Below are 12,560 nucleotides of genomic sequence, written 5' to 3'. Positions count from 1 at the left end.
TAGAAAAGTTGGAATTGTATTTGTTTTGTTTCAAATTCTTAAAATAATCGTTTGTAGTGATACAAACATTCTGTTACTTAACGGTGCTACTCCAAATTAAGGGAGTTGTTAATTTTTTTTTCAATGTGACTATAAAATCACCGTAAAAATGTAGGTACTGGTCATGCCCATGGATAATATTATCATAGTTTTGTTTTAGTTATGCTATGCTGCTGTTGCAAATCAAGATGAATGCCATAAACACTAATATACCTTGTTACGTCGTATAAAATATTTTTTTGTACAAAATGCGCTAAATTGTCATGTGTTTTTATTCAATTGAATATTCGTATGTGCGCAGCATTATTGGATTCAGTAACGAAATATTATCCAATTGTGAAAGCAACACAGCAACCGAAATTTAATAACTACTGTTCAATGCGAAATTACATGCTAGCGGCATTGATTTTACCTATCATGGCGAAAATTCATCTGGCTGGTCGTTAGTTTTACTTGCCTCAGCAACTGGGTTTGGTGAGCTATTATTAAACAATGTTTGCAGTGATATCAATCTACATAGTTCATTGACGCACTGTCAAATTATATAGGTCCAGCGTGGTCTCCGAATCAAATGCAGGTCAGACGTACCCTTGAGGGACAAGAGAATTAAGCCATGTAGCACTGGTTATAGACGTTCGCTTGCAATTATTCTGTTTTACGTCAGGTATCTTTATTCGAACACGACTGTACAAAGCAATAGGCAAAATAACGTTAAGCAATGTTTACATAAAGTAACTAGGAATGTTCATAACATTTACAGGAAGCGAACTTCAAGCCTAATACAAGAAAGAGTGCTAGTTTTTAGTTATATCACTATGTTGTTAGAAACGTCCTTCGTCCACGAAGATCGATTAATTTAAACTAATAATTTATTTTTAAGTTCACCTATCCAGGTGCAGCAAACTTATGTTTGATTACGATCGACTGAAATATTTTTAGAGACGTAGAGACTGGTTCAGTAAAAAGTCACAAGAACACTGGATACACATTTGAGGCGTTAATTGCATTTCAAGACAGCGAATAAGATTAATTTGTTACGTCAAAGAACTTTTTATTAGGCTTGTCCAGACAACTATTTGTCAATTTAATGTTCCGCTTGTGCGCGACAACTACTGTAATGACGTAACGCATATTCGACGCGATCGACCAGGTGGAATGTGCCGGTCGACCGGTCGATCGCGATCGACGTGTTTGGGTACCCCTGTTGCATTTCTTAAACAAAGCAAAATAAGACAAAGTTATTTCTCCAAATATCTGGCGTCTGACGAACAGGACCGACAATAAAAAAAGGATGCCCTGAAAAAACATAGATGAAACCACATACGATTGGTAGCCTACGAAGCTCTGAAGCGTTTCGCATCTATTTTTCGTTAAAATTTAATGCATGGCCGTAATATAATGACGTATTCACAATTATAAACTAGTTTCTCGCATTGTGGTGTATTGTTATTTATATCATTAATGTCAATTTCCTTTTCTGAAATATTCGTATCACTATATAGTGGAGTGCAGCCGTAAGGCCACTTTTATAAACTTCATGGCCTTTAGTTTATTATGCTTTTATTGTAAGGCTACAACGATTTAATAAAATTCGTACATTGGTATTAAACAGCCCCTCTCTATCGTTTTCACGATTCAATTTCAAACAGCTTACACTTAACGTTACTAAATCTTAAGGATGGGCTTAACCGCACTTTAACGATTAACAAACAGTATTGCGTCATGGTGTTTATAGCTCGTACCTAAAGCCTAACCAATTTACTGAAAGCGGGTAACCTAATGAAATACATGCTGTGTGGTAGTCACCTATTACAAATTCACTGTGTCAGGCAAAGGTTTAGGTCACCTGTTCAAAGGCTTTGGTTAATTATAATGTTGAGTCATTTAAGCATAATCAAGAATAGGCTAGTTGTTGAGCGTATTATGCGCTGTTAAAGATTAACTATCCTTCTGGTAAAACTTTTTTTTTCTCATGAGCAGACAGTAAAGCGGTTGCAACAGAGTAAGACGTTACGACTAGTCGAAAACTGTAGGCAATATAGTTAATTACAAAAATATCTGAACATAATGGTTAATGTATAAAAAAATATCGAGGAGTAATGCCCCGAAAAATTCAAAGACACTTTCGAAAAAGGATCGGTTGGTTACTGGTTGCTTGCCTGTTAATTTCGGTTTGTGTGCGATTTGTTATTGATGCCACCGTTTCCAAAGTCTTAATTCAAATTGGAATAAAGATTAATAACCAACAAACGATTTGGACGATACAGTCGACAGCCGAACGGACTCGTTTTTTTCAAGCAAGTGATCTAAATGAAACTTCAACCGCAAGGCAACTGATTAAGGATACACAACCAGCCACCTCACCTCAAATACCACGCCGAAATCCTACCGCAACTACACCTGATCAGCAAAGTTTTACTGACACTGCGACACAAAGCTTGCGCATGTTAACTAAAGATAAACCGACGGATGGCAGTGAATCAAGCAGGATAAACACAGCATATGTGCAAGCGAACCGTGAAACGAATGATGGCAACATTTCGTTAGATGCTAGTTCTCAAAGGATGACAAGTCAGAGTAAGTCTGTTGGCGCGGCGACCAATTTAACTGTCAAAGAGACAGACGATCAGTTTATGGCAAGGATAGACGAAAGAATGCGACAACGGAGAATGCATCTGGAAAAGACGTGCAGGAAAATGGGTAATAAAATTATGTATATATGTATCGACGTGTATACTTAACGTATGTTTTGAAGAAGTTAGAAATATTCGAGAAATATGATGTAAATTACATTACAAAACATGTGGGTGATTGTGCTTTAGCAAATATGTTGGTATGAGTAATTTTTTAAAACATTTTTCGAACCTTACAGGAATCAATTTTAAAAACCTTACCTACGTACCTTGGGTTAACACCCTGCCCAAACCCACACCTTGGTACTTTACTTCGGTAAAACACAAGTTAATTTACTGCGAAGTACCGAAGTCTGGTTGTAGTAATTGGAAAAAGGTTTTAATGGTTCTTGGTGGAATGGCGAACTCTACTGAACACATTAAGCAGGTAAAACATATAACGTTAAAGGCTAAAGTGTTTAAAGGCCTATACACAAGCAACTGTTTATATTTATATTGTTTTTAAATTATTCAAGTACTTGCGTGAACTATGGACGCTCAGTATACAATTCGAGAACTGACCCGGCAATATTCGGATTCTAAAGGCGTTGTATTGTTTGCACAACAAACAATAACGTTTTACTGTATTAAATGTGAACTAGGCCAGCTAAAACGGGACTTTGATTTGCAAATGACCGAGATATCGAAGTTAGGACACGTAAAGTAGGTAAATGTGCCAGTACACTATAGAAAGATTTCATAGATCCTCGTTAAACAAATATACAATGGCGCTAATATTACGTTTTTTAAAACTGTAATTCTTTATCAAACCAATGTGTGAACACAATTATAGTCGTAATTTTTTTTACATTTTTTTTCATTTTTATATAACTGAAAAACCTATGTTAAAACACAGGGCCAATCTCATGGCGCAAAGTTAGAATTTATTCAGTTTGCACCGAACAAGACACTTTTTCAAGCGTACAATGACTCCTTGAAAATGATGGTTGTTCGTGAGCCAATTGAGAGATTGACGTCTGCCTATTTGGACAAGGTTTATAAACCTCCGGACAAAAGGACTTCCGTATTTTCACAATTTTCTTATGAAGTTGCTCGTAAATATGGAAATCGATGGAAAAATCCAGCACAAGGTAGTATAGGTTTGAACCTATATGGTTTTATTATACTGATTCAACGTGATTGAATTTGTATATTTGTTAAAAGTGTGATGCAATTACCGTTAAAACACGACGCAACTAATTAAGCTACCGCTGGGGTTTTTCAACAAGCTAAACATGTTTTAGGCTAAAAATCATGATGCTTCCGAGCAGTCACCGGCATTTTTTGTGGTCATTTAAATATGACGTTACAAAATTTCGCCATAGCGTGACGTCACAAAGCAAGTCACTTATAGAGGCTATTTTTTGCCAGTCGAATTACCACGCCAATGTGCAATTACCATAGCATTAAATGTATCCGGGTTGTTTACAACGATATAGGTGCGTAATAAATCGTTTTCTGGACCAGTTTAACTTCGTTATGTTACTTCTCATTTGCCTAGATAAATTGGCTATTATTCGGTAGTACTTTGCCAGCGATGACGTGTTTTTATTGAGTTGGTCACGAACGAGACCTTATAGATATAGACCAGTGGTTCTAATCGTTTTTTCTAGCGTGCTCCCCTTTTGGAAATGTTCTGTGCCTTTCGTCCCCCTTTGAATATTGACAAAAGCCAAATGGTATTTGTCGATTATATAATAGTAAGGCAACATGAAAATACATGTTGAGTCCTTGTCCAGCAATGCGCGTTTTGCGTTTTATTTGGATTAAGTAAAATTTAATTTAGGACACACATTGGGCACATAACAATTACACATTGATTATAAAAGACTGCCTGTAATCTAAACGGAAGTGCTAAATACAACATTATTTTGGAGCATAATGGTTGGAGGTTGTAGTAAGACGTAATAAGAATATCAAAGCCCATACAGAAGTATAGGTATCATTTTGAACGTTTCGAACAACTCTTTATTCATTTAGATGTTGAATATGAATAAAGAGTTATTCGAAACTTTCAAAATGATACCTACTTCTGTATGGGCTTTAACATTATTTTGAATCATGTAAACGACTTGTTATGCACTCTACCCATAGATTTGGGAAGGGGGTGGCGAGAAATAGTGACGTGTCATCACGAAGTTGCTATGCTTGAGTGCCAACAGGAAAAACACGTAATAAAGATTCACAGCGCGATTTTCGGAAGACAGGACGGCTTAACGTAAGTGGATATAAGTATAAGTATTTATTTAATTTTAAGGGACTTATTTAATTACACATTAAAAATACAAAGCAAAAATGTCACCCATTCATTACCCAGGTATCACTGGTAGTCTGGTTAGGCACATGCTAATTTATCACCTTGGTAATGCCGCGTTAGGCGAAACTTAAACCTATAACAAGATAAAAAAATAACTTTTTATTTTCCGTATAGGTTCCTGTATAGTCTCACTGCTGATGGGTCAATCTAACTATATTTTTTCCAATCGATAAATGTGCATTTTTTGGGTTGTGCATTGCGTCACGTCCCTTGTAAAATAAAAAAAATTGCCAACTTAAACTCAATAAACGTTTTATTGTAATTCGCTTCAACGTTTTAAGGTCCTTTCCTAAACTGTAATTAGACTCGTATTCAGTTGCACATTGGCTACTTTTTTATTTGTATCTGCGATTACGTTTCAACCCGACCGATGTGTTCTTTGATTTGTGGCCTCCCATAGATAAACGAGTTTGTTTACGAAACCCCACGCCAAAGTGTTGCAATATGCGCCAGGAAGACTTTAGGGGCATCGTGCTTCCAATGTACTCCTAATGCTATGCCTACGAGACTAATATTGTACATAAAATTTGTGTTTTAGGAATCCAAAGCCAATTTTTATCAGTAATCAAATCATTACCTTGTTAGTAAATAAACATTTTACGAATTTGTTCAACAATCGTTCGCAACCTGACCCTGAGGTAGGCGAGGAACACATAGTGCGTTGAATCGCCTTGTTAAAGTAATTTATTTTAATACTTTTAAGCTGTATGGACGACGCAACATCAGATATGAAGGTTCGCAAATGTTCATCTCCGCGGTCGTGGTTTGTCGTCTCACAGTTGTGCGACGGAAAGACGAATTGTGAAGTTGTGTCATCGCCTGCACTCTTTCCACTAAAAGGCTGCGGGACTGCTCCCAACTACCTACAGATTATCTACGAGTGTAAAGGTCTGTTTAGTTCAGTTTACCCTGTACCACCTATAAGTGTTAAAGTAAGTGACGAATCAGACAACTTTAAAACAAAAATAAAATAAATGAAATACGATTCACGTTATTATAAATCAATCTAACATTGGAAAAAGTACGCATATAGACTATATTTACTGTAAACAAGCTTTGAAGCAGCCACATGTGTATATTTTACTCGTGCACTAAGCCGGTACTAAATAATCTAACAGTCGCTCTCCGACATATTGTCTGTGCCTCATTTAGGTAAAAAATATTATCCATATTTCTAGTACAGGATTGTTTTTCATCCGTATTTTTACAATGCGACTGCTTTAAATATACACACCGGAAGAATGTTTGGTTGTTAAAGTGGTTTCAGATGACTTCGTTAGTTAAAAACCCCTTATACCCGTCATCATTTGTGACCCTGTTATAAAAGCTATCTGTGTTGTATCCCTCGTAACAGACCATACTTTATCGTGGAAAATAAGCCACATGTTAATGCACTCTATGCTGCTCTTTATTAAACTATACTAAGTTTGAAATCCGGCTCGCGAGCTGAAAGTTTGTCCACCCCTGAAATAACGACTATTATAGGTAAAATAGCGTCTAATTATATTCTTTTTTTGGTGTTTTTTGTGCAGCAAGCACAACTTTTATTAAGTTTAATTTAAATTTAAATGTTGCAGTAATACTGTTGACCTTGAATATTTCAAAGAAATAAAAGTTTCGCACTTACCGCACAATATGTTTTATCTAGATAGGCATATGTTTAACTTTAAAAGGGCTATTTTCCACTGACATATGTTTTTGAAATATATAAATGGACAAGTGAATAGTGAATCCAAACCTTCTTCCCAGATGTACATATGTTACAATGAGCCAGTGACGTTTTAATAAAACCGATAAATTTAGATATATCAAAAATGACGGAAGTAACGATTTGTGATCGCTCCATTCGGCAATTACGTTGTCCTGCTGGTGAATTGATTCACATCGGATCTAGCTTTTATGGAAGAACAAACAGGCAAATGTAAGTATTATATACCCTAAAAAAGTAGGTCGAAATATAAAAGCTCCTCTATTAGTCTTGTTATTTATTTTTATAGAGTTTGTAAAGTATTAATCCGGTATTATTAATAACTATACTCATTTTGCTCAATTCAAATCAATACTTTCAAACTAAGTATGAACATAATTGCGATAATTGTCATACAAAGATTAAAAAGCAACAAATTTAACAAACTTCTAAACAATTTAGCACCATAACCATCTGGGACACCAAATAAGTTTTGATGGGAATAAAGACTGAATTAAGTCACCAACAATATTTTTGTATACTTCGTATAGTTAGAGTGAGTTCCGAACTGAAATATTCATAAAAACGCTTAATCAAAAGCCAACATTACAATTATTAGACCTACAGACTGAGTGTAAATGTACATGTTTTCAAAAAGGAAATTTGCAACAAAATTGAAAGTTAGGCTTCCGGGGTCGAGGTCTGAAGGTTGATTAATTAGCTGAGATTTCTTAAGTCTGGCGTGGCTGCGCAATACGGTCAGAAAATCACACCCAGCTTAAGATATAATCTGATCTCTGTTTTGTTCAGGGAATAAGTGACAAAGAGTGCGCCCCTTATCACGACAAGTTAAAAGTAAAACTTTGTTTTGGTGTTCGCAACACCATGTTACCCCCTTGCTCACGAATTGGAAAAATAATTCACATAAAATCACAGAGAAGATCTGTAAACTCATAATGCAAACGACAAATTTGTGTTAAAATGTTTAAAAATATTATAATAAAAAAGATGGTGGCCACCTGAATACTGATCCATGTCCCACCAGGGGGCGATGGCCACGGCTCATAAATGCTGAGATATATTAAGTATTTTAGTAACATAATCTCGGCTTCTTCTTATAGAAAGACTTGTTCTACGCATTTTAATAACAATTTCCAGAATCTGAAACCATGGCTACATGTCCTGGTGAATTAACTTAAAATGAACCTAGCGGCCGTTGTGAAATTCCAGAACAAATGATTTACAGGCCAGATGAGTTGGAGACTTTTTAATTTATGTACAGAACCCATATAACACATATCAATTGAAAACACTTTAAGATTGGAATACTAAATGGTCTTTGAACAGTTTGCTTCCCAACTACTCTTTTACCGTGACTGAAATGGTAATAACTAGGGCCATTTTTATTTTAACCTAAAAAAAAAATTTAACTTTATTTTTATCAAATTTTAACTTTATTTTAACCTAACTAAATTGCTTGTTTGTAGAGGCCACAGTTCTTCCTTGAATTGATGCCAGTTACCCAAACATAATATTTTGTCGATTTCAGACCCAAACGTGATATTTTGTTGCAAAGTCAAGGTGTATTATGGATTTTAAAAAGTGCATCGTTTTTTTTGGCGATAGATTAAGCTTGCTTAGGCATTTTTGTATTACAGAATGTCAGTAGGCTATTCCTAAAATTCAAACTGTTGATCTTTATGAAGAGGAAGCGTTTTGTAACAACCAATAAAAAAAATGGATAATTTGCGATAAAAGTTACTGCAGATCCAAGTGGGCATTTTGACATTTTGCCTGCTTTTACGGGTTAATATGGTTTAATTGTGTCGCAGTTCCTGATTTACAATGCTTCCACGACAATATTTATATAAACTACTCTCAAGAAACACAAAAACTTTGTCAAAAGTCATAATTTGACAAATTTTGACTTTATTAACAAATTTTAACTTTAATGTAAATTTTAACTTTATTTTAACCTATAAACTTCTTAGTAACAGTCCCCTAGGTGCTGAAAACAACTTTATTCTTTGTTTCGTGGACAGACGAGGTCCTATATTTCCATTTTCAATATAAAAAATGTAATGACCTTGAAATGGTTTCAATCCTCTTTACAAATTAAAAAAGATACTCGTGGTGAAGATCAAAAAAAAATAAATACAACCCTTTATCTTATGTTTTAGGAGCTATTTTGTGTCTGCAGATGTTCAAAAAACGGTTCTATCTACAATTTGCAATGCAGTGCAGAAACTGCATCATCGGCTGTGTTGGTCGCGTGCAATATGAAAACATCGTGCGTTGTCGAAGCTACATCTAAATGGATTCAAAGCGACCCTTGTCCATCTACGACAAAATATCTTAAAATATGGTACTATTGCAGCGGTAGGTGTAATTGCTAAAGGTTAAGTTTAGGATTTCTTTATCTTCGATCATGTGAAGAGACGTTTTACAGCAAATTGCTGATTACAAAAACTTTTTTGTCCAAACTGGCAAAACGTTTATTCTGTTTTTGTCTTCAAAACGTACAGGGAAAAATGCAAATACCTCTATCGAACCTGAATCCACAATCCTAAAACGGCCGGATCCACCAGAAATATACACAGCACCAGCCTACCATTACAGGTAGGTTAACGGTGTTAACATAATTGTTTGCTTTGTCAAACGTCGGGTGCTATCCTGCCTGAGTTGACAGCTAAATTGACGCATATAATTTATCGTAGTTTTACGTTAACAAAATGTTATTTAAAGAGGAGTTCAGACTGACAAAGGAGTCCTTGGTTTTTTCAGCAGCTTTTTAGAATGGAATACCTACTCAATTAAACTGATTTTTAAATCCCCACCCTCATTTCAATTATAGAGCTGCACAAATTACAGTGCCATTTGGCTTATTCTGAGGTTATTAGAAATGAAAAAAATCAGAGGATACGTTAAACGTGTCGTTGAAGGGTTTGAAGAAATAAACAATGTTTTACAAAAACGTGTAAAACATTGGCCTAAAGGTTAGGCCCTAATCTAAATATATTATCGGTAAACTATAGTTGATTACTTTACAACTAAGACATATAGAACACACAACTGCCCGCAAATGTTATGTTTTATGTTTTTTTGAAAATGTCGTTTTTATGTCAGGGGGGACATTGAAATTTTAATAGATGACGTCACAATTAATGTTATAAAAAATAGCCATAATAAACCATCTGAGGTGTTACTGATACTACAGCAATATTGCAAAGACGTTATACACATAGCACGCACGGTATCAATTTGCTTTGGTACCGAGAAACTTTTTCTCATTTTAACTACATAAATGCAAACTTTTTCACTTTGCACTAGAGATTAGCCTATGAGTCACACAGCTCTAGATGCTATAGAATGCATATCGCATTTGGGCTAAACAGATTTAAGTGAAACGGAAAAAGTTTGCAAATTTTATTTTCTAAAAGTATGGTTTAGGGGGGGGGGGGGGCGGTATAGCCTGGTGGCCCTGTGATGCAACAATGAACCAAGATAAAAACTGTTAGTCACACACAGTGTTTTTTTAAGGTGTTTTGGGGGACCGAAACGGTCCCCTAAATTTCTCCAGCGGTTTCCCAAATTTTGGACTTGCAACTTTTGGTATTTAAAGGAAACACTTGCGGTTTCTTAAAACTACTTAGCGGTCACCAAAACCAAACTGTAAAAAAAAAACTGGTCACACATATAAACAAATTAGGAAATGTATTAGTGTGTACAATCGCTCTAAATATTAACAGTCAATGTTTGTCGAATATATACAAAACCTTTTACAGAAATTACAAACTCTACGCCACATTCGACGAGTATATTTCCTACATTGTGGATCCCGCCAATTCTGACGTCACGAAGGACATCATTAATCACGGATCAAAAAACGCGCAGTCGGTGGAGGTTCGACACTGGCAAAATTTTACCACTCTCTGTTACCCGTGTCATGTCAAGTATGACGTTATCGCTCATATGGAAACAATTGAAGAGGACGCAAGGTAAAGCTATTTTAAAAATAAAAACACCAGCGTTTGCGCGTATACTTGCATACATTTATTTTATACCCAACACACACATGTTCATAGATTCATACTTTTGAGAGTGAAGGAAGCTATAATTTAATATGCTTTTTTATCATACCAATGTTTTAGGTATATTCTTAAAAGGATCAACGCTCCGAGCAACGTTAAATATCCTGTCGGATATGAAAAGTCAGGGGCCAGTTCAACAAAGCACTCAACTGTGGTGAAACTCTTTTCAAACATTTCGATTGCTAAAACCAATCAGCTGATACAACTATACAAGCCCGACTACGACCTTTTCGGTTACGAAATCCCGAAGCTGTCGACAAATTTATCAACTTAATAAGAACAAACTGGATCACATCAAGATTCCTCTGGATTAAGTTTTATTATCGCTTTCCTAGCGTAAAGTTTTAGTTGAATGCGAAAGGGTATACCGGTTGTAAAACTTAGGAGACACTAGGGGCAAATCTATCCCTTTTTTCTTTGCGGGGAATGGGTATGAACGTTTGCAGAGATTACCTCACAAGGTTACCTGAAACGTGACATACAATTTAACTTAAGAAACCTGCTGTTCTAGTGTGCCAAGTTACCCTTAAAAACTAAAGCCTAAACATATTTAAGGAGATTGCAGCGAAGCTTTCGAAAAAAATTTCGTTTATCTTAATAAACTTTGATGATTCGCCTTTCTCAAAAATGATTCATTCGCCTTTCTCAAAATGGCATTTTTATGATGAAATGGCATTTATCAAGATGAACCTATAGGGTCAAGTATGACCACGCGAAGAGCAAAAACATATAGTTCGTTTCTTGTTAAAGTTGAAGACGATAAACTAATGCAAAATGCGAAAAAATGCATTACCCAAATTAATTGGACAGTAATTGCAAGTCATGGTAGCAACTTATTGTTTTACTTTTCGGGCAAATTAGAAAAGCTAGAGAAGTTTTTTTTAAATTGTAATGTATTTATAATATTGTAACGATTGCTGTTTAGTAACTAATATGTGATCTTAGTTAAATAATTTCCTGGCATATAGCCTACAGGCCTACAAGTGGCAGAAGTGTACGGTAAACTAACGCTTAAGCCTGGGTGGTCTAAGAAAGAGCGCTGCTGTCGTGAAGGTAATATGAATGCGGTTGTAAAAGACCGTTAGCTTAATTATTAAGCTATATTGCCAAAAAAAAATAATTCAATTGAAAATATTGGTATTATTTTGTTGGTTGTATATACATTTAAATTGTTTATACAGTCAAGGTGTATTTGTTTTGATTTGTTTTTCTTCAGATGAATTTTATTTCGTTAAATGGTGAATTACCTTAATTGATTTTGCTTGACCTAATGTCTTTATTGGGTTACTTGAATGGTTGTGGTGAGTTTATTTATATTGTTGATATCCACTACTATTTTGTAATAGAGTACAAAAGCTTTAGATTGCTGAAACAAAATGGGCCCGAACAGACTGTTGCCGAATCAATACCCTAACTGCTTTTTTCTTAAATGAATTTAAATTGTGAAGTAATATGCTGTAACGTAAGGGTTGGTTCCGGGAGAGGGGCAGCGGCCATGGTTGCCATATTATGTTTTACAAGTATAACTTCATAAATCAACAAACTTGTGATTAGTCGATTATTTTCTGACTTTCGAATAAGTGTTATACTGCTTCAAATGGTTTAGTTATTTCCCTGGCGGAAAGAGCGACCATTGCATTTTCTACCACGAACGTTAGGCAGATAAATTCAGAAAGTATAACCAGGTGGAGAAAACCCTTTTTTTATTTTTTTCCAAATTTGGCAAGAATGCAAATTGGTCAAAAGCCGAAGGT

The 12,560-nt window shown here is 35.3% G+C and overlaps 1 protein-coding gene across 1 annotated transcript; it reads left to right on the top strand.

The window, feature by feature from the left end:
• The first annotated feature begins 2,603 nt into the window (after positions 1-2,603).
• LOC146160408 (uncharacterized) lies at positions 2,604-11,080 on the top strand. The gene is made up of 10 exons (XM_083384938.1): positions 2,604-2,739; positions 2,912-3,099; positions 3,568-3,802; positions 4,806-4,929; positions 5,732-5,916; positions 6,832-6,949; positions 8,916-9,094; positions 9,241-9,334; positions 10,501-10,713; positions 10,867-11,080. The coding sequence occupies exons 1-10, from the start codon at positions 2,604-2,606 to the stop codon at positions 11,078-11,080; spliced, it is 1,686 nt and encodes a 561-aa protein (XP_083241064.1).
• Positions 11,081-12,560: the final 1,480 nt, after the last annotated feature.

Source organism: Ascidiella aspersa, chromosome 3 (assembly GCF_963924565.1).
Source record: "Ascidiella aspersa chromosome 3, kaAscAspe10.2, whole genome shotgun sequence".
Classification (NCBI taxonomy): Eukaryota; Metazoa; Chordata; class Ascidiacea; order Phlebobranchia; family Ascidiidae; genus Ascidiella; species Ascidiella aspersa.
Note: the sequence above shows the minus strand (reverse complement) of the source record. Positions and strands in the feature narration are given on the sequence as shown.